The sequence below is a fragment of the Trifolium pratense genome, linkage group LG1, assembly GCF_020283565.1.
Source record: "Trifolium pratense cultivar HEN17-A07 linkage group LG1, ARS_RC_1.1, whole genome shotgun sequence".
Classification (NCBI taxonomy): Eukaryota; Viridiplantae; Streptophyta; class Magnoliopsida; order Fabales; family Fabaceae; genus Trifolium; species Trifolium pratense.
Window position 1 is genome coordinate 12,601,053 of NC_060059.1, and position 22,187 is coordinate 12,623,239.

At 33.6% G+C, this 22,187-nt stretch overlaps 3 protein-coding genes across 3 annotated transcripts; 1 reads left to right on the plus strand and 2 right to left on the minus strand.

Annotated features, from left to right (window-relative positions):
• Window positions 1–1,128: 1,128 nt before the first annotated feature.
• Window positions 1,129–2,369, minus strand: LOC123890199 (nicotianamine synthase-like). The gene has a single exon (XM_045939786.1). The coding sequence runs from the start codon at window positions 2,306–2,308 to the stop codon at window positions 1,382–1,384; it is 927 nt and encodes a 308-aa protein (XP_045795742.1). The 5' UTR covers window positions 2,309–2,369; the 3' UTR covers window positions 1,129–1,381.
• A 2,848-nt stretch (window positions 2,370–5,217) lies between these two features.
• On the minus strand, window positions 5,218–7,537 carry LOC123890281. Its single transcript, XM_045939886.1, has 2 exons — window positions 7,171–7,537; window positions 5,218–6,230 (listed from the first exon to the last, which is right to left on the minus strand). Exons 1-2 carry the CDS (start codon window positions 7,238–7,240, stop codon window positions 5,494–5,496), a joined length of 807 nt encoding a protein of 268 aa, XP_045795842.1. The 5' UTR covers window positions 7,241–7,537; the 3' UTR covers window positions 5,218–5,493.
• A 3,562-nt stretch (window positions 7,538–11,099) lies between these two features.
• On the plus strand, window positions 11,100–21,472 carry LOC123890361 (lon protease homolog 1, mitochondrial). Its single transcript, XM_045939994.1, has 20 exons — window positions 11,100–11,582; window positions 12,802–12,867; window positions 13,065–13,256; window positions 13,368–13,433; window positions 13,605–13,646; window positions 13,842–13,964; window positions 15,717–15,815; window positions 15,960–16,025; window positions 16,107–16,193; window positions 16,733–16,772; window positions 17,151–17,322; window positions 17,567–17,691; window positions 18,182–18,312; window positions 18,410–18,514; window positions 18,720–18,833; window positions 19,059–19,226; window positions 19,363–19,464; window positions 19,667–19,882; window positions 20,283–20,798; window positions 21,061–21,472. The coding sequence occupies exons 1-20, from the start codon at window positions 11,298–11,300 to the stop codon at window positions 21,250–21,252; spliced, it is 2,907 nt and encodes a 968-aa protein (XP_045795950.1). The 5' UTR covers window positions 11,100–11,297; the 3' UTR covers window positions 21,253–21,472.
• The last annotated feature ends 715 nt before the right edge of the window (window positions 21,473–22,187 follow it).

The following is a 22,187-nucleotide window of genomic DNA, read 5'->3' on the forward strand; positions in this document are numbered from 1 at the left end:
TCACTTGCATATCATAAGGAACTCGAACAACAACTTCAATAATGTCTACTGGTAAAAGTGAAAATTTATGATGTTTTTAATATGTTTTAATATATTATATATTACATTGATATATGGGAAAAAATTACAAATTTCACTAAAAAAACAAAATAATAATAATAATACTGTAATAATAATAATAATAATAATAATAATAATAATAATAACTATAGTAGAAGTACATTCTTGGAATTGTAAACTATGAACTTGTTTCTTAATAACTATCCTTAAACAACAACACTTGATCTTGATTGTCTTAAAAAATAATTCTAGCATTAGTGATATCAAACTCTCAACACACACTTCAGGAATGCGATTCAACATACAACTAACTAGTAGTACTTGTCCTTATTGTACTTGATAAGGATTGCAAAACTCCTACTACTAATCTTAGGAGTGTGTTGGATTGAGATTTTGAAAGACTATTTTTTTTAAAAAAAAAAAGTTTTGAGAATTTTAAAAGATTGTGTGGGATTATATTGATTTTATGAGATTTTAAAAGATTCTTTTTAAAATATTGTTTATAATCAGGATTCTTAGCATATCTTTGTAATTTTCAGTGTCTCAAATTTTAGTGTCACCAACGAATCTATATATTTTAGTTACTCCATCTGTTTCATTACAAGTGACATCTTTGTAAATTTTGGATGGCTCAAATTTTTAAGCTCATCTGACTACTCCAGTAGTAATTATCAATCTTTCACAACTAGTAATTATTATCTTTAAGTGTGAAAAACTCAAACAAAACACTTAAATGAGACGAGGGTGTATATGTGTATCTAATCATCAACAATGCTCAGTACCATCACCATAAACAAGTGACATAATATTGACAAAAATTTGCCTAATTTGCTTGAATTGGATATTAATTCAGGATAATTTGGTTCAGCAATTCATTCCAATGTAACAAACATGTTGTTAGAAGTTTTAAAAAATTAAGGACAACCAATGACATAGCATTGACAAATCCTCATTCTCTCCAACATCGATCTCTCCTTTCACTCTCATTTTGTGGCTGAAAGAATCCAAATAATGTGAAGTTGAGAAAAAAACAACTAATTATGCATGTGCAGAAAACTAACATGTATGTATGCCATGATTTAAAACACCACAGATTTCCTCATTTATTCATTAAATACTAGATTAAGAAAATCAACAACAGCACCAAAAACATATATAGATGCTATAGATAAGCCAAACAAGTTAAATTAGACATAAATGGAAATATTAAAGATTGGTAAAGACACAATAGCCATGTCAAGCATTGGGAAGAGCCAGATAGAAAACATGCATATTGATCTGAAAATGAAGACCAGTTTATTAATTAGTAGTTAATTATAGCTTAATTCTCTTCCACGACCAATTCCTCAATCATGTTATTCCCATGGTTGCTCAGAGGTTTGAAGGCTTGAACCTCATCAGAACAACACTTATTTGGTAATAAAACCATTGGATACTTGCGAGCTATGACAACCGAATTGATAACCTCGTCCATAGGATGAAACACTGAGAGAACCTCAAAACCTCCAAGATCATTAGTATCAACAACTGGATATAGAAAAGCGCGAGCACCATGAGCACTCCTCAGCATGAGGAGTGCTCCTGGTGCCATGTACTTAGCCAAATGATCAATGATTCTATTCTTTTCCTCAACATTCATTCCTACAAGTGCTGCCAAATAAACAACTTCATATTCTTTCAAACCATTTGACACATCCATTATATCATTGGTGTGAAAAACCATACGCTTTGATAAATCAAGATCAGAGGAAATTAAGCAAGAAGCTTTGGAATTGGCTAAAGGGTCAATGTCATAGTTATGAAAGATTGTGTTTTTAAGGTGTTTTGTGGCTAAGACAATTGAAGTAAGGGGAAGTGGACCTGAGCCAATAAAGGCAATTTTTTTAGGGACATTAGTGGAGTGATTGGTTAGGATATTGAATTCAAGGAGACTAAGTTTGAGGTAGTTTGAATAATAAGGGAAAATGTTGAGATTATTGAGTGGATTAATGTATGAAGCTATGATTGTTGAGTAGTGGCTTTCTAAATGGCCTTCAGCTTCACCACATAGCCTTATAAGTTTGGACCTAATTTCTTGAACTTTTGTGGTTAGTTTGGTGACATCAATTGGACTAGGTGGCATGCATGTGAGAACAAGTTTGGTGAAAAGTGTGTTGACATTTTCGCAAGGTTTGAGTGTGTCTAGGCTTGAGATTTGATCATAGAGCTTGCAGACTTCTTCGATCAATAGATCTTCCTTGCAATCCATGTCGACACTATGAGGTTGTTGTTCTAGAATAAGATAAAGCACTAGACACAAGTCACACAATTTAACTGATCACAACACATTGGGATGGATACATATTTATGCTCACTTGCGGGGGCCATTGTTGGGTCGTTGAGGGAGAGTCTCGTTAGGTTGGATTAACACATCTTCACTCAAAACCTTAAAACATAAAGTTTATGGATCTTTTCACTTATATGTTGTTCAACCGTAACTCTTTCAATAGATCTCTGACTCTTTCAATATCTTAAATTAGTCCTTATCTCCGTCAAATGTTTCTCAATTTGGTCCCTCTGTGAACATTTGTTCCGCTTACTATCAAACAACTCTTCGTCTTCATCTACTTTCTATCAAAATAGTCATTGACATTTTCAAGTTACCGCCGAATTAGTCCTTGTGTTTATTAAAAAATTTCATCCGATAATGAATTTTAAATTGACCGTTGACTACATGACACTTAAATCATGTAATGTCATTGTTTATGTGACACTTAATACTTCATATCAACACACATTTAATAATGTTAGAAAACGAATATCAACGAAGGGACCAAATTGAGAAACGTTTAGCAAAGATAAAGACTAATATAAGATAATGTAAGAGTCAAGGCCTTATTTGAGAGAGTTACAAAGAAAATGACCAATTTGATAGTTTACTCGAAATTCTAATATGGATCACCTCTATAAGTGATCCATCGTGAACCAACACTTAAAAAATATTTGAAATTTCAACGGTAACTTACATTATTATTTAGAAGTATAAGTTAATAGTTATCCATATTTTTATGATCGAAATAATGACTTAATTAATACATATTTGATTGAAAAATAAAAATAAAGATGTAACTCGTATTGAAATGACTATAATCATGTCATTGTTTTAGCCATAAAGACGAGGATATCATGATGGTACTTGTAGATCATGGAGGAACACGACGAATTTTAATCGAACGACTTTAAACTGTTGACTTCTACTTAAATACAACACAACGACTTCGAATCATTTATGGGAAGAGTGGTTGCCTACATTAGACGAGGAGCTAGCTTTGGATCTAGGGTTGGGAATAGGTCAGGCCAGGCTTTGACAGGCCTGAGCCTGGCCTACGATTTTTCTTCAAGCTTAAGCCTGGCCTACGGCCTATCAAAAGCAATTTTTTTGGCCTGGCCTGAGCCTGTTTAAAGTCTGGTCTGACCTTATAGTCTGTTTAAAAGTCTGTGTTACATAAATGCCTCTATATAGTCTTTTTAAATAGGCTAAACATGCCTTAAAGCCTATTTCACATATAAATTTTTATAATTTCTACAACATTAAACATTAAGAAGAAGCTAATAAAATGATTAGCATAAGAATTAAAAGTTAATAAAATAACAAATACGATTACGACAAAGTCTATTAAGTATGCCATAATACAATTATTATATAAATAATAACATTAATAATTATTAAATATAAACAGGCCGGACTATCAGGCTTTGTAGGTTTTTTTAAAAGCCTGAGCTATTTATGTAAATAGGCTCTTTTCAAAGCCTGAGCCTAACATTTTTAATAAACAAGTCAAATCAGGCTTAAACAGGCTAGACCGAAGGCGCCTGTAGGCCACCTGACCTATTTCCAACCCTATTTAGATCTAAAGAGAGTAATGCGCGTAGGTCATGAATGAATATATGAAATAAAAGTTTAGGCCAGAGTATAGTTTATTTCTTCTTTTTAATTTTTATATTTAAAAAAATGGGCAATATCGTGACTCCCACTATAACTCACTGTATAACGGCACCAAATGCAACTACTCGACGCTGAAACTAAAGGCAAACAGTGTACTTTTTAAAAGAAAATGGATTTTAGTTGAGAATGTCTCTAAAATGGACTCATCTTGCATGAAATAATTATATTTAAATAGATAATGTCTTCATGACTTCATCTACCATTACATTTTTATTGCTCCAATTTCCATAATTTTGAAGATTGCATATATTAAAAAGAGAGGATGATTTATCAAAGTTGAATGATGAGCATGTTTATTGGCTATGAATGAAGTCAAATCCACTTAATCACTGCACAAATGTGATGTGTGATAATCACACGACGCCGTGAGCCTGCCACACACAGACATGCACCTCACTCATGTTTCTGTGTGTTTTACTCCATGCAATATCATTTAAGGGAGATTGATATTTTAATTTAAATAAACACAAAATCAATTCATTCAAATGGACAATCTTGTACAATTTTATTACTCTAAACTACACTACAATGCTTTTGGTCTTCTAAATTTTGTTACTCCATACTAAACTTACAATCATTGTGTTTATATGTGTAACTTAATTTGATTGGAGATAGCTTATCTACACAACAGAACTTCAACATTCGGCAACCATTGCCTATTTTAAACTTTGTCCAATGAGACTACTATGGAGGGAGGTAGGAGGAAAAGATACATAAATCTCTCACTTGTGTTGAGAAGAAAATGTTTACTATTAGTATATTTTTAATTTTGAGAGTACTATAAAAGTACAAAAATGATTTAAAGATTTTTTCTAAGCTTCAAAATGCATTTCTTAAGTTCCCCTTACTATGGAATATTGTATTAAACCTTCATTAGAGTAAAGTACAATCTTTCCTTAAACTCTCAAACGGAGCCTTGAAGGCTGTAGGATGAGTTCACAATCACAATAGTACTCCCAGTCTTTCATCAGATCCATCAATTTGTCAACACTCCTTGGGTACGCAGAGAATTTCACATTCTTCGTTATGTTGGCTATGATTTCACAAGACGCTACTAAATTAAGCTGTGTTATTTGAACATCAAAATACAAACATCATATATGACACACTGAGTTTGTCTCTATCTATCTCTCTTGCTATTTATCTTTTATAACCTAAACAAATCTCAGAAATACTCACACACAAAAACCGTATATAACATCAATATTTTAATGTACAAAAATCATTTCACATATGACCTCCCTGTGATGATCAAGAATGGAATACAGCATGTACAAGCGCAATACTCAGAAGTCAGAAGACAAAATATATATGCAGTGAAATGTGCACTTATGTTAAAAAATAGTGAAATTTATACACACTAATGACCCTATGTTGAAGCAAAGACAATGAAATTGAAATGCACCTAACTTTCGAACAAATATCAATACATCAACTTCCGATTTTCATCACAGTTCAGAATTTTCGTACGTTTCATAGTTCTGATATTCAGTAGATTCGTAGGCATTAGATTCTTCACTAGGTGATGATTCATATAAAGTGGAGCTTTCATATTTAGGAACTTCGCCATCAAAGGAAGTTTCTGGGGCATCAGAATTTTCATTAACTAATGTTTTATGAACTTCAATTTCGCCCGTCTGAACAAATTGCAACAACAAATGCACTCCATTAACAACATCATAAATCATTAATCCTATTCTGCCCCCAACCCAACTGCCCAAGTGACTTCCAACAAGATATCCAAATCTACCAAGGCTTTGCTCCCCCAGGAACCCTCCCCCATAAGCACCAAACAAAGTACCAGTACCCCGAAGGAATCCTTCTGTGATTGTACCACCATAGTAAATAGCTTCGAAAAAGTCCCATCCAGAAGAGATGATGGGGCCTATAATCCGCTTGGCTTGACGGGAAGCCAATTTCGCCGCCTTTTTACTTTCTTTCTGCGCATGTTTTGCTGAATCTGTCGGGGACATTCCCTGACTAGCAGCGTCAACAAGGGCAGACTCAATCGCTCGTTGTCTTGCTTTTTCAACGTGAGATGATCTAATATTGTAAAAATAGAGCTTCACACCTTCCTTGACAGCACATGCCAAAGTTCCAGAACCCATGTCAAAGCAGTTTAATATTGTGAACTTTCCACTCTGGGATGACCCTTCCTCGCCAACAAGCTCCCTGCATTTTTCAGCTGAAAGGAGAAATTTATATTAGCACAAGTAGAGATACTTTAGACTAGTATTACCAGACAGTGTAGTTGTAGTTATAGGTCTTCAACAGTCAAAGATAAACACACAATATCATAATTGAAACATAAATTCTTTGTAAGAATCAGAAAGCCTTTTGTTGAAAATGAACACACGATAGAAAAACATAAAATCACAAAAGGATGGAATCATCCATTTTCATGTTTTCCCAATATGGGATGCAATCTGTATTTTCCTTCATTTCATTATAAAAATATCTGAATAATACTATAATGATTCCTAGGGGAATGAGGCTCCGGTTATCCAGAATTCGGCCGCGAAGTAAATAAAGACTAACCAAGTATTGTTTCCACCAGGAATCAAAAAATATAATGATATCTTTATTTAATGTAGATATGTAGTTACATTTAACACCATTTTATTTCATTCCATTCAATATATGTCCAATTATATTTCTCCAAGTTCTCAGAGTAAACAAGTTTAAAGAGCAATATCACTACGTTGCAAATAGCAGCTATAGCATAACGGAATTTATGGCTAAGTTGTCAAATAATCCCTCCAGTCCTAAATATAAGAGAGACTTTACTTTTTAGATTCATCGAGAATCTAATGTATTTAGTCCATATTATAGACTAAATACTCCATGGATCTAAAAAGTAAAATATCTCTTAAATTAAGGGCCGGAGGGAGTAGTAATAATATCGGCATTAAACTCCCTCTGGTTTCAAATATAATCAAAAAGTAACTTTTCAGATTCATTGAATAATCGATGAATCTGAACTATATTATATTTGAACAGTTCAACAAAATCATCAACACAAAAATGCCAATATCTACGATCTACTTTGAAATATCCTTCTCCATCCCAAATCACAAGCACAAATATGAAATCAATTACAATAAAATACTTGAAAATCAAAATACCTGTGATGCTAAGAACAACGATGGCGGCGACAATTACTACTAACCGAATCCTTCTATTCTGGAAATCCATTGCAGTAACGGTAAAGCTTAACTAACTAATTATCTAGATGGAGTGTATGATACAACAATTTATCGTGTTTAGAAGCGAGATTGAATGGTTCGAAGAGAAGGGATGAGGTTAATAATGATGAATGAACTTGCTTTCTCGGCGAATTTTCGATGTTGACCGTTGACGGTTAGTACACGGATTGGCCGGCGGCAGAAAATCGAATCGTCGTGAAGGAACCGACTAACAAAGTTCTAAGCAATTCAGAACCCGTGGGTATTAAAGCCCGAATATTTTTTAATTGGGAAAATAGTTGTTATTATCACCAACCATTTTAGAATACACCCCCATTAGGTTAATTGTTTTTGCACGTTTGGTATATTGTTGATTGAGATATTCTTCATGCTATTAAACTAATCAAATGCCCAATTCACATGAAAAATATAGGTTGATAGCAATTTTGACTATTATTTGGGTGAGTTTTAGTTGTTTTTAGTCCTCATGAAATTTAATTATATTTGATTGTATTAAAGATGATCCGACACGTTGTAGTTTTTAATGATTTAACATTTTTTTTAATAGAAAATAACGAAAAGTTGGGCCAAACATAATTTTTTTACTTATTTACTTAAGGAGAAAAAAAAATGAAAAATAAGTAGGGGCAAACGGAACTTAAAAATATTGAATCTTTAAATTACAAAGGTGGAATCACATAAAATAAAAGAATAATGGGGGAAATCAAATTAAACTCGTCCAAATAGTATGGAGTAAACTAAAAAGTGATACTGTCCCAAAATATATCATATGGAGTCCCTCGTATACTTTTTTATAATATAAATTTAAGTGAGGAGATGGTGCATCATTCCATTTACCTCATTCCATTTACCTCCGTTTCCCTTTAGTAAATTACCATAGACATATCTATTTTTAGCATATAGGTTGATAGCAATTTTGAACTAACTCTATTAAAGAATTGGGCATTATAAAGTTCTAGACATACTTCCATGTATTGGGAAGAAAAAAAATAAAGATTTTGATCTTTGAACAATTAAATAGTAATCAACTACTTTCTAAGGGTCTTCATCATCATATAGCATGGTTCTTCGTATTCAAAGTGAACTTGAACTCCTCTGAAGAGTAAATTTATGATATTGTAATTAAGTTGCTAATAATAAAAGTTTTATTTCAAGGGTTAAACCAAATTTATTATTTGGTGTCCGTAAAGGGATAACATGACAACCATCGATGTAATCTACAAGTTGTTTTTGTTGTATGACCCCATCTTGTGTTCTACGAGAATACTTTTATTTAAATTCTCATGAATATCCGTCCATATAGATTGATGCATCGTCGTTGCATTTTATCTCCATGCGCTCCCGTTTCTTCCATATACACCACAATGTCATAGCAAACATTAGTCAATTTTATCTTGACAAACACTCCAACAATTAGAAGAACAACACTATTTTAAAATCACATGCACTTTCTAATTTATTGTGAAGCTAAAACCCACGCCTCATCCACCTTGTTACAATAAAAAAAATGCCACTCATTCTCTAAAGATACTTCATAGTGAGCAAATTGGCTCAAACATCCAACTCCTCTAGTTATTTTTACCATTTTAGTAATTTGCTTTGAATCTACTAACATAATTCATATTTGGGTTGTTTGGGTGCAACATTTAGATAGCTTTAAATTAGTCATACATCCTTTTAAATAGCTTTAAATTGCACAAAACATTTAGAGTAGCTCCCCTTAGTGGTTAGAAATTTTAGTAATTAACGTTGTTGATAATAAAAGTTTTTCTTTCAAGGGTTAAACCAATTTTGTTATTTGGTGTCCGTTAAAGGGATGACATGACGATCATTGATGTAATCTACAAGTTGTTTTTGTTGTATCGCCCCATCTTGTGTTCTACAAGAATACTTTTATTTAAATTCTCATGAATATCCTCCCCAAATAGATTGATGCATCGTCGTTGCATTTCATCTCCCTACGTCTCCGTTTCATCCACCTGAACATACTACTGCTGCTGTGTGCTTTTGCATTTGTGCTGCCCGAAACAAGACTTGCACCCGACCTTCTTTGGTGCGCACGCAACAACCACCACTACAATACGGAGTCAAGTGCAATTCGAACTAATATAGCATGGCTCAATTATGTATCGTTCCATAATTTATCTTTCCTCCTCTTCCAAATACACCACAACTTCATAACAAACATTAGTCAATTTTATCTTGACAAACACTCCAACAATTAGAAGAACAACACTATTTTTACCATAGTGAGCAAATGCTAAAAATCTTAGGATTGTGACAATATAATATATTAAAGTGACACATATCTCATCAAATAGAGAATTGCGACAATATAATATATTAAAGTGACATAAAAAATAATAAGAGAATAAAAACGAACCTCATTACCATCAGCGTCTCCAATGAAAATTCTGATTGCATCTGTTGTTAGCGGTGGAGAATGACAACTTGTCTTTACATTGATTTGATAAACGCAGCTACCACCAATCAATTTAGTCTCATTAATCTGAAACAAATAGCCTTTTATTGTTATTTGTTTTTTTTTTTTACACAAAATAGCCTTTTATTTAAGATACAATAAATAAAAATATGAAATTATTTAAGATACACATTCATTCATTCATGTGTAAACTTTTGACTAAACTTTTAAGGGAAATTAAAAGCTTTTTGTTTGGTTAGAAAAGAAGAAGTAAAACTATTGAATATGTTATTCTGAATGATAACATTTTGAAATAAAGGGTACTAGTATTCCCCTATTTGGACTAATATTTAAAATTAAATAAAAATGAGAATATACAATTTATTTACATGTTGTTGGGTATGGTTAAGCATGGAAGATAAATTCATTTGAGGATGAGGGCGAGTGACCAATGTTTGTGTTGCATGTGAGAATGCAAAGATGATGGAAAATATTAGGATTGTGTTGCACTAGATCCTTCGTAGTGAGCAAATTGGCTCAAACATCCAACTCCTCTAATTATTTTTACCATTTTAGTAACTTGTTTTGAATCTACCGACATAATTCATATTTTGGTTGTTTGGGTGCAACATTTAGATAGCTTTAAATTAGTCACACATCATTTTAAATAGCTTTAAATTGCACAAAACATTTAGAGTAACTCACCTTAGTGGTTAGAAATTCCACCTTAAAAGGATGACATGACGATCATCGATGTAATCTACGAGTTGTTTTTGTTGTATGACCCCATCTTGTGTTCTACAAGAATGCTTTTATTTAAATTCTCATGAATATCCTTCCATATAGATTGATGCATCGTCGTTGCATTTTATCTCCCTGCACCCCCGTTTCTTCCATATACACCACAATGTCATAGCAAACATTAGTCAATTTTATCTTGACAAACACTCCAACAATTAGAAGAACAACACTATTTTAAAACCATATGCACTTTCTAATTTATTGCAAAGCTAAAACTCACTTATCCATCTTGTTACAATAAAAAAAAATGCCACTCATTCTCTAAAGATACTTCATAGTGAGCAAATTGGCTCAAACATCCAACTCATCTAGTTATTTTTACCATTTTAGTAATTTGCTTTGAATCTACCGACATAATCCATATTTGGGTTGTTTGGGTGCAACATTTAGATAACTTTAAATTAGTCATACATCATTTTAAATAGCTTTAAATTGCACAAAACATTTAGAGTAATTCACCTTAGTGGTTAGAAATTTCACCTTAGTAGTTAGAAATTTGTAAATAAGTGGGGTGTGTGTGTTTGAAAACCCGACTTGTTCACGGTAAAAACCAAACAAACAGTGTTACTGTGCGGTAAGAAAGGACAGTTTGGTAAATCGGATAAACGAGGGTTTTTGAAGGGCTTTAACGAATCTCCATACCAAAAACAGAACGAACAAACAACGCATCCCTCTTCTTCTCTTCTCCGTCGTTCTCTTCGCCGTTCCACTACCATCAATGGTGGTTATCGCCACCTTCATATCCATAACCAATTTCATTATCTAAAATTCCAACAACAACACTTCAATTTCAATTCCCGCATTCTCCTCATCGCCATATCCAATGTTGAAGCTCCTTTCATCCTCTGCCATCTACCGTCTAAATCCCGCCGCGGTCCCGGTCCTCCGACCAGCATCAGAATCAGCATCGCCTTTGGTTAGAGTGCTCAATTCTCTCAGTGGCTTCAGTCGCAGTAACCGCTGTTTAGGAGGTCGGGTTTTTTTCTGTTCGGATTCCAGCGACGCTTCCGATCATGTGGTTGATGCTGAAGTTAAATCGGCTGAGGAGATTCCGTCTAAATCTTCTGCTATTGTCTCCCAGTATCCCAGACCCGAAGATTACCTCACTGTTCGTTTCAGATTTTGCTTTGTGTTTTTGTTACCTTTTATTTTTAGCTGCTGAATTGTTTTTCATATTTAAATTATTCAAAAGTTGGCTTCTTTTTTCATTTTTGATAGTAAAATTGCATTTAATTTGATTGAAAATGGGCGCTGAAATTGTAATTCAAGGCAGAAATTTAATTATTATGACTACAAGTGAAATTTGTGTTTTTATTATAGATATGAGTCTGTTTGGATAAACAACTTATTTGCAGCTTATAGCACAAGCGCCTATCATGATAAGCGCTTATGTATAAAGCAAAAATTGTTTGGGAAAGAATTTATGAAAATTGTCCTAAGGTGTTTTCATAAGTTCTCCCAAACAAGCTCACAAAACTTTATGTCAGTAGATAAGCTCATATAAGACAATCCAAACGATTGTTGTTTCGGTTGTAATGTGTGAAATGTAGCCAAAGCTGCTAGTTGATTGTTGTCTCGAGTTTGAGCTTAACATTTGTTTGAGGCTTCTGCAATGAGGATTTTATTTGCTGAGCCCAATGGAGTTCTTACCCTACACTTAAGTATTTATTAATTGTTATCATTGTGGTTTTCTGCTCTCCGTTGCTTTGATGCGATTGTTGGAGAGTGATTTTCCTTTTTAAGTTTTTTGCTTATACTATGAGAATAGTAGTTTTCTGTTACTGAAGTTACTCAGTTAATTGTTTCACAAACTTCTCATTCCGTCTTTCTTTCCAAACTCTTATGCCTACACACTCACTGTTTTAACTGAGCTGAGCTCAAGCATAGACATATTGTTGAACCCAATATCCTTGTCTGACATCATGTCATGCTGGTTTACCTTTATTTTTGGATCATGCATTCTTGATCTCTGTTTATCTTATCAATGGACTCCCTGTTGATGCCCTAAACTTTGTAGTGCTCTATACCACACTGTTTCACCAACCTCCAGTTTATAGTTTTATCGAAGAGTTTGATTCGATTTCATTAATCTAACAAATATGAAATAAATGCTGAAGTGTGCATATACTTTACATTATTGTATACAAGGTTTTTCTTCATCCCCTTCCCCAACTAAAAATGGAATTATATTCCCCGTCCGACCTATCCCTATCCATTGATTCCTCATATCTTGTGCTTTATTTCCGGTTTCCTTTTTTTTTTTTTGAACAAGTATTTTCGGTTTCCTTGATTACTTAATAATTTTTTTCTCTATTGCTTTTGATCAGGTTTTAGCATTACCATTGCAACATAGACCCCTTTTCCCAGGATTTTACATGCCAATTTTTGTTAAGGTACGTTCAGTTGCCAAAATTGATGATTTAAATATTTGTCATTGCCCACTACATGCTGTTAAAAAAAAAAGAATGTATGACTTTGAGAATTGTAATCTTTGATCAGTGCATGGAGGTGTCCATGAATTGGTTTAATATGATTTGAAACCTGAAAGTATAGTGTGTTAATTCCATTGATTATTTTACCATGCATCCAGGACCCCAAAGTGTTGGCAGCTTTACAGGAAAGTAAAGAACGACAAGCTCCTTATGCTGGTGCTTTCCTCCTTAAAGACGAGCCAGACTCTGATCCCAATGTAGTATCTAGCTCTGATGCAGAAAAAAATGTATATGATTTAAAAGGAAAAGACTTGTTTAACCGTCTTCATGAAGTTGGGACTCTTGCCCAAGTATGTGATTTTTCATGTGGCTTAATGGTTGCGTTATTACCTTCAATAAATTACTTGTTTAGATTTGTTAACTGCCTAACATTTTGTCAATAACCCTGTTTTCAATACCAGATTTCAAGTATCCACGGCGATCAGGTGATACTGATTGGTCATCGACGTCTACGCATAACAGAGATGGTTGGTATTGAACATGCTAAAATTAAGCTAAAATTGGTGTTTGATAATATTTTGGTGCCATTCTCTCCATATTTGTGCCTAAGTTTTGTTCACAGCGAGTCTGATTTCTGATAATCATTTGTCTACAGCTAAAGTATTCTGTCGGTTGTTTAATACTTTCCTTTTTTGTAGGTTAGTGAGGACCCGCTTACTGTAAAAGTTGATCATCTCAAGGCATGTCTTTATTGATTGCTTCCTCATTTGGTATTTTCATTGAAGTGAAAGAACTTATATATATATATATATATATATATATATATATATATATATATATATATATATATATATATATATATATATATAAATTCTTTTATATTTTTATTGGACAAGCACTTTTTATCTTTTTTTTACTTTTACTTGGTACTGCAGGATAAAGCTTATAACAAAGAGGACGATGTCATAAAGGCCACATCTTTTGAGGTCATATCGACACTCAGGGATGTTCTTAAAACAAGCTCTCTTTGGAGAGATCATGTTCAGACTTACTCTAAGGTTTAGACTTTATACCCTTACGTGCTTGTGTTTATTGGAACATGCAAATGGGGGAGGGGATTGGAATAGTCCTTTGATTATGTGCTAGGTTTGTTTGCATTGCTTTATTAGAATTTTTCGAAGTTGGAATGACACCTTTAATAGATATTTTGTGAATTTTAAACTAATATATATATATATATATATATATATATATATATATATATATATATATATATATATATATATATATATATATATTGTGACAAACTCTCAAATAGTTGGCTCCGTATTGTTTCTTCCATGATGCAAACAACCCTAATGTTAATGCTCCTTAGGTTAAACTGTTCTACCCTATTGTCACATGCCTTGCTCAAATATGGAATATAGTTGATGTCAATCTTTGTGATAATTGTTTACCACCAGTGGGATTGTACAGAGAGAAGGATGAATTATAAAAGGACTAATGACGAATAGAAAATGTTAGATAAAGATTCTGAGCCGCAGCACATTTTAAATGCCTTGATAATCAACCTTAAAATTTAAGATATCTTGATAACAGTGATGGATTGTTTGGATGTGGTTATTTAGAGCTTAGTTGGGTTTATATCATAGTTAGGCTCTTATTTTTTATTTTATTTTTTGAAAATAGTAAAGCTCTTATTTTAATATTTGGATATACTTATAAAATTGCTAGTAACATTTCCACCAGCTGTTTTTCAGCTGGATTATGAATAAGTGTTCGATTATGCTCTCTAGAACAGCTTATTGAATAAGCCCATGATTATGAGCCTGTTTGTCTTGTTTTAGTAGTTTCTAAGAAATAATATGATTTTAATGCGTGTAGTAGATGAGCGAGAAGATTAAAAAAATGTTTTTCATTATTAAAAACAAACACATATCTGCTTTTTGTTTGCAGAAAAATCTCTAAGAAATAATCTCTAGTTTATTTCATCTGAAAATCACTTTATTTAATCATAAACAAATGAGCAATAAGTTGTTTATCGATTTGCATCGTGAATCTTTGTCTGTGAAGTTTTTGCACTTTAGACATGTTTCTTGCAATTGTCTTGTATATTAATCTTAGTAGGATTTATGGATTCTTGGGGATTCTTTAACTTGCTGCGTAACACACTATGTATGCTGCTGTTTCGTTCTTTTGCATATTATATTATATATGTTAATGCCCGCGTTGTGTTGTCCTTTTGATGAGGTGGTGTTATTATTCTATGAAATGAAGACGCTTCATTGGCCTCTGACCTTATTTATCTTTGTGAACACATAGATGTGACATTTTCCACAAGATTTTGTATTTCGAACAAGACGATTTGTATTCATAGCATATTGATGATGTGAATTTGGTAGTCTCTTAAAAGGAGAGTATATGAATATCATCATCATTGAAGACTAAACATCAATGAAATTTTTTGTAGGAACTAAACTTAATAGGAGGAGTGTATTTTATATGAACAAGACATATTTAACTATTTTATTTGAAGTCTTTGTTATATTTTTTTTAATAGTTGTATCACTCTAAAAGAGATTTGTTAATTTTCTTAAAAACTAATGCTTAATGTGGCGGAGATTCTCCAAAGGAGATTGTTATTTGTTAATGAATCAGTAATAAGTGCCTTTTCTTGTACTCTTTTATTGCTTTGAAATAACAACAAATTGGAGTACTTAATGTGGTGCTTGTTATATGTTTTGATACCGGGTTAGTCATTACTTTTATCATTTTAATATGTTGACATTGTCTCTTCGTAAATTGTGCAGCATATAGGTGATTTTACCTATGCAAGGCTAGCAGATTTTGGAGCTGCAATATCTGGGGCAAACAAATTGCAATGCCAACAAGTTCTTGAAGAGCTAGATGTGTGTAAATTCGGAGTTGACACCTAAAAAAATATCGACTGTGGATTTTTTTTGTTCTGTATTAGTATCAAAATAAAAAAGATTTGAACAGTAAAACACTAATTTTTTAACATTTGGAGGTGCATTTGTTGTCTTGTTGGGCAGGTTTATAAACGATTGAAACTTACACTTGAGTTGGTAAAGAAAGAGATTGAAATCAGTAAGATTCAGGTAACAATGTGTTTGGCTTTCTTGTGGTCTATACTTAATTTTTCATCATTTATTTTTAAAAGTTTGTGTTTATTATTGCAGGAATCAATTGCAAAAGCAATTGAAGAAAAGATTAGTGGTGAGCAGCGCCGTTATTTATTAAACGAGCAGCTCAAGGCCATAAAGAAGGTACAAAGCCTTCATGATTTGGTTTGATTGGTGTACCTCTTAATCCTAGACAAACTTGTTTTTCTCTGATATCCATGAAATTCTACGATTCCGAAAGTTGGTTTATTGCATCTATTATGCCTGTATTGTACAATCATTTATGTTAGCTTTGCACACAAAATACTTTTTGTATTCCTTTTTTCTATACTTGGGTAAAGCTTATATATAACCTTGTTCTCGACAAGCTCTTGGCTTTAACCAGTTAGCTAAGCTAAGCTGTGCTTTGGGCACCATTGCTTTGCAGAACCCCTAATTCTATGTGTAGATCCTGATCTCATAATTTACTACTAACGGCTACGGTAGTTCTTATAGTTTATCGTCTGGTCTAGAAATTTTTGGTGCGACCTAGGCCTTTTATCTTCCTGGTGCCATTTCCTTTATCCTAACACAAGTGCAGTTATAATTTATATGTATATGTATAATAGGCTTTGCTGAATGCTCTACTATATAAGTTGTCTTTGATTCATTTTCATGTAATTTGAATTTTATTCCATTTGCAGGAATTGGGACTGGAGACTGACGACAAGACAGCTCTTACTGGTTGGTTTTGATTTTTGATTTTTTTTTGTATAACAAGATGGTCGATTTCTTTGATAACTTGTTTCCTGCCCAAAAGACTGATGTAGTGTGTATACATGTAGGCAATGTGATTGTTTCTTGAAGGACCTAGACTATGTGATTGAAATGCCAAATTACTAAAAATCTTCACCCCAACTGTTTCTGTTTTTTTTCTTCTTTCCTTTTCCCCTCTTATGTTTCTCTATGAATATCTTTCAATTTTTTTTTTTTTTTTTATATAGTCGAGTATAGGAGTACTTTATATTGTACTTTTGTTTGTGTTTTAGTTAATAGGTTTTCTGGACTATACTTTTTGGTGAAACTTGTTGCTATGATAATATTGACTTTATTTTATTTCAGGTAAGTTCAGGGAAAGGATTGAACCTAAGAGAGAAAAATGCCCACCTCATGTCTTACAAGTTATAGACGAAGAACTCACAAAGCTACAGCTGTTGGAGGCTAGTTCTAGTGAGTTCAGTGTTACCCGTAACTATTTGGACTGGTTGACTGCACTGCCTTGGGGTGAATACAGGTTTGTATACATGGGATTTCATTCTTATTACTATTGCTAGAGTAGTTTAAATTATTTAAGATTTAAATGTATGCCTCATGATTTAGCACAGCTTGCTGAACAAGGTTTTAGGAAGGCCCTTAGAAGTTGACAACTAAAATGCACAAGCATAACTTTATAGGCCCCTTGGATGAACTAAGTTTGTTTTTTTGTAAATTACTGTATTGAAAATCTTGAGTCTGAATCTGTTAATTTCCCAATCCAGTGATGAGAACTTTGATGTTACTCGGGCACAAAAGATTCTTGATGAAGACCATTATGGATTAACTGATGTGAAGGAAAGAATATTGGAATTCATAGCTGTTGGGAAATTAAGAGGGACTTCACAAGGTAACTAATTCATGTAATGTATCCCAAAGATTTATTATATGCATGTTTAGTTTGTGACAAATACTACCCTGCGTGTTTTAATGTCTACCAAATAATATATTGATATAGTTTCTTGAAATAGGCTAGTTCCTTTCACTAAGCAGTATTAAATCACCATATACTTGATGCCGTTTTTTCTATTTATATACATTTTGTGGCAAGACAAACCTGTTCTTGACCCTGGAGTGCATGCTATTGGTTATTTTAACTGGTAAAAAATCGAAATAACAATTTAGAAAATTATGGGCATGCTTGATTTGGTCAGGCTTTGAAATGTGATGCCTACTCATGCGACACTCAATTTTAGGTGTTTTGTGCCGATTGTAACTCAAAACGCTTTACGATATTGGCCTCTTAAGCCAATTCATTTATTTAATGTTTAAGCCTTTGGTGCTTGCTTATGGTCTTTGCTGAAAAGTCTGACATGGCTCCTGATCTTTCTCATATGTAGGAAAAATTATCTGTCTTTCTGGTCCACCAGGAGTGGGAAAAACGAGTATTGGCCGCTCAATTGCACGTGCCTTGAACCGTGAGTTCTTCCGATTCTCTGTTGGAGGATTGGCTGATGTGGCTGAAATCAAGGTAAATAAAATATCTGTTTCCTTTAATAGGTTTAATTGATACCAGTTATATAGTAATGTGCTGTGGTGTTTTGTATCATTAATATTGAATTTTACAGGGGCATCGTCGAACATATATAGGTGCTATGCCAGGAAAGATGGTACAATGCCTTAAGAATGTGGGAACAGCCAACCCTCTTGTTTTGATTGATGAGATTGACAAAGTAAGATGTCGCTAAACAGTTTAATTTATTTATGGCTAAGTAATTTTGTTTACTGATTTTCCTATGGTATACACTCTCCTGGTCCTAATAAATAATATATAATAATGCGTGAATTTTGGTTTTATTAATTTTTACGTCTCCTAATCTCAAATATTCCATTAAAAGGACAATTAGCATTATTGACACTGTTTTATTCAATTGGTAGTTGGGTAGAGGGCATGCTGGTGATCCAGCAAGTGCTTTGCTAGAGCTCCTGGACCCCGAGCAGAATGCTAATTTTCTGGACCACTATCTTGATGTTCCCATTGATCTATCGAAGGTAAAGTATTTAATAATCTGAGAGGTTTGTAAGAGTCAGCATTTGTGCATGGTTTATTTGTAAAATGTTTGTTGCTAATCTAAACGGACTTACTTTATCTTTCTATTACTCTGGGTAGTCAAATAATTTTTGAATGGATAGTTTTCAATGAGTACCCTGAAGTCAAAGTTAGCACATTGTGAATGTTTTTACCACTACAACTGATGCACTGGAATCACGCTGCAGGTTCTTTTTGTTTGCACTGCAAATGTAGTGGAGATGATACCAAATCCCTTATTGGATAGGATGGAGGTTGTTGCTATTGCTGGGTATATTGCTGATGAGAAAATGCACATTGCAAGAGATTATCTGGAAAAAACTACACGTGAAGCATGTGGAATAAAGCCGGAACAAGTATTTATCTTTACCACCTGTTTACAGAGTTCCTTTTCCTGCAATGGTTTGCTAGCATAATGATGCCATCGTTTATTGCCTTATTTTGTTTAATTGGTTGAAAAGGTTGTTGACTACAAAAAATAACTTGCTTCAGGTGGAGGTGACTGATGCTGCTCTTCTTGCTCTAATAGAAAATTACTGCCGAGAATCAGGAGTCAGAAACCTTCAAAAGCACATAGAGAAAATTTACCGGAAGGTCTGTAGTTGTATTTTGGTCAATACTATCAGTTTTTAGTTACTGAAGCAGTGAAATACGATATGGTGTGTATGGTTGAAAAGACAGCCACTCTTGATCTATTCGTTTTTAATTTATTGACTGCATTAGTTCATCACTACATCTGAATTTAAATTTAGTAAATGGATCATGTGTCCTAAATATTCTGTTTATGGCATCGCAGATAGCACTACAACTTGTGAGGCAAGTGGAAACCGTTGATGCTACTATTGAACAAAATACAGATGAAACGGGTACAACTACCATTCAAAAAGGGAACCCCGTGTTGATAGAGAGTAGCAATCCTGAACATACAGATGAAAACTCTAAAGAAGTTGTGGAAACAAATCCACCGGAAGATCAATCTCAATGTGTTGACAACAAATCTACAGATACGGAGGTAGTATAACACTGAAAGCACAATCATAGTTCTCTCTCTTGTAAAAAGATTATTTTCTTATTTTGTTCATTGAGCAAGAAAACAATGACCTACTAATGCCAAGCATTAATGGGACGTTGAAAATTCTTAATATATATTTCAATGATATGCTAGGCAGTATACTTGCATTTTTTGGGTTTTACCGGTTTTTCTACAACTGTTGTACAATTGGTACAACCGCTTTTAACCAGCAAAATATTATGAGGCTGTCTGTCTGAAGACTTCAATCTGGAATCCAAAATATTTTCTGTGGTCCAATAACCACTACATAAACTTTTTTTTTCTGTGCAACCTTAGACTTTTATGTGGTCCTTTTCTTCTGATTCACAAATTTGATATTTATGGATATTAATTTTGGTAGGTTACAAAAGAAAGAGAGGAAGATAAGGAAATTGAAACAAAGACTGTTGAAAAGGTATTGATTGATAAATCAAATTTAGATGATTATGTTGGCAAGCCTGTCTTCCATGCAGAGCGCATCTATGATCAGACACCTACTGGGGTTGTCATGGGTCTTGCCTGGACTGCAATGGGCGGTTCCACGCTGTATATAGAGACTACACTTGTTGAGGAAGGGGACGGAAAAGGAGCACTAAATACCACCGGTCAATTAGGAGATGTGATGAAAGAAAGTGCTCAAATAGCTCACACAGTTGCCAGAGCTATTCTGCTGGAGAAAGAACCAGAAAACCCTTTCTTTGCCAATGCAAAGTTACACCTCCATGTTCCTGCAGGGGCTACACCAAAGGATGGACCAAGTGCTGGTTGTACGATGACCACTTCTCTGTTGTCCCTTGCCTTGAAGAAGCCTGTGAAGAAGGATCTAGCAATGACTGGGGAAGTTACACTTACAGGGAAGATTCTTCCCATTGGCGGGGTATGTTGAGAAAATTTTAATATTTTTGTTACATAATTTTTGGATACAGGAACTACTCTGCATCTTCAGCTGTCACCAGTTTTATACAACATGAGTAGCTACTGCTGTCGGTATCTACTCGCTGACAAATAACATTAAGAATATATTAAAATTTTAAAGTCCTGTAGGAACTTTTTCCCAACAAGATGATTATTCATAGCCATGACTTCTTTTTGCACATTTTGTGTTTCTGAAACTCTGTGAATGGCTATGAAATTTGCAGGTTAAGGAGAAAACCATTGCTGCAAGAAGGAGTGAAGTTAAGACTATAATATTTCCTTCAGCTAACAAGAGAGATTTTGACGAGCTAGCGCCTAATGTAAAAGAAGGTCTTGATGTGCATTTTGTTGATGACTACATGCAGATCTTTGATTTGGCTTTTGGTGATGAGAAGTCTCACAATACAGAGAATTAAATCACTAATGCCCTGCAGGATTCTTTATTGAGCTGGGAACTGGTCTGAGTTTTGTACCATATCGATTTATTTATTAGGATCGATGATTTTTCAGAGGTTTATTCATCTCTTCCCTTGTGTTCAGGGCGAAGTATACTTTTCTTTTTTCAGTCAAGTGCATCCCAAATGTAATATGTATATTCATCTCTATATTATTTATTTAAAGTTATATTTTTGCAAAGACTGGGACTTGGCCAGTGCATGGTCTGGTTCATAAAATAACCAAGCCAAACTGTAATCTGCACTGAACCCAACCTAAAAAAACCAAACCATTAGCTAAATGAACTGTCATTCTTTTATGATTTAGTAACTACACTCTTTTAGAAGTTCAATTCGGTGAACTACAATTACGATAACAGAACCAATTATATGTGTTTTGCCTGAGAATATAACACTTCTGATCTTGAGTTCTATACATGTTACTACTTCCACCTTAATGTGCAAAACAAATTATATACATATTTCTAAAAATATAACTACCTTTATTGTAAAAAAAAGAAATATAATTGGCTTTAATTTCTTTTTTCCTAATTTTTAACTATATATCCATTAATCATACTCCGTAAGTGGTTAATGAAGGTTCTAATAGAATCATTGACACTTTTCTTAATTTTGTGACTTCATTAAAAAAACACACGTGCTATATAATAATTATATTGATAGTACTATAGATATAGTGTGCTTTCCCTCCAGGGGCCTCCACCCCACCTTCAGTAAGAAAGATTGAAAGGGACGGACGGATAGATATCATTACTTTACCGACGGCTGATGATTTATGAATTGCTTCCTCTTAGATTTTGTGACGCAAGAGGTGCCAAATCTTTCTCCATGTCACACCCACGCGTATATAATATAGTTTATATGATTCTTTTTTTCAGATTTTTATGTTCTCTATA

Bases quoted from the DNA above. Each gene is read 5' to 3' on its own strand.
- LOC123890199 (XM_045939786.1), bottom strand. From the start codon at position 2,308: ATGGATTGCAAGGAAGATCTATTGATCGAAGAAGTCTGCAAGCTCTAT.
- LOC123890281 (XM_045939886.1), bottom strand. From the start codon at position 7,240: ATGGATTTCCAGAATAGAAGGATTCGGTTAGTAGTAATTGTCGCCGCC. The intron at 6,231-7,170 runs GTATTTTGATTT...TTCTCCTTTCAG, and splicing joins CGTTGTTCTTAGCATCACAG to CTGAAAAATGCAGGGAGCTT.
- LOC123890361 (XM_045939994.1), top strand. From the start codon at position 11,298: ATGTTGAAGCTCCTTTCATCCTCTGCCATCTACCGTCTAAATCCCGCC. The intron at 18,834-19,058 runs GTAAAGTATTTA...ATCACGCTGCAG, and splicing joins TTCCCATTGATCTATCGAAG to GTTCTTTTTGTTTGCACTGC. The intron at 19,465-19,666 runs GTCTGTAGTTGT...ATGGCATCGCAG, and splicing joins TAGAGAAAATTTACCGGAAG to ATAGCACTACAACTTGTGAG.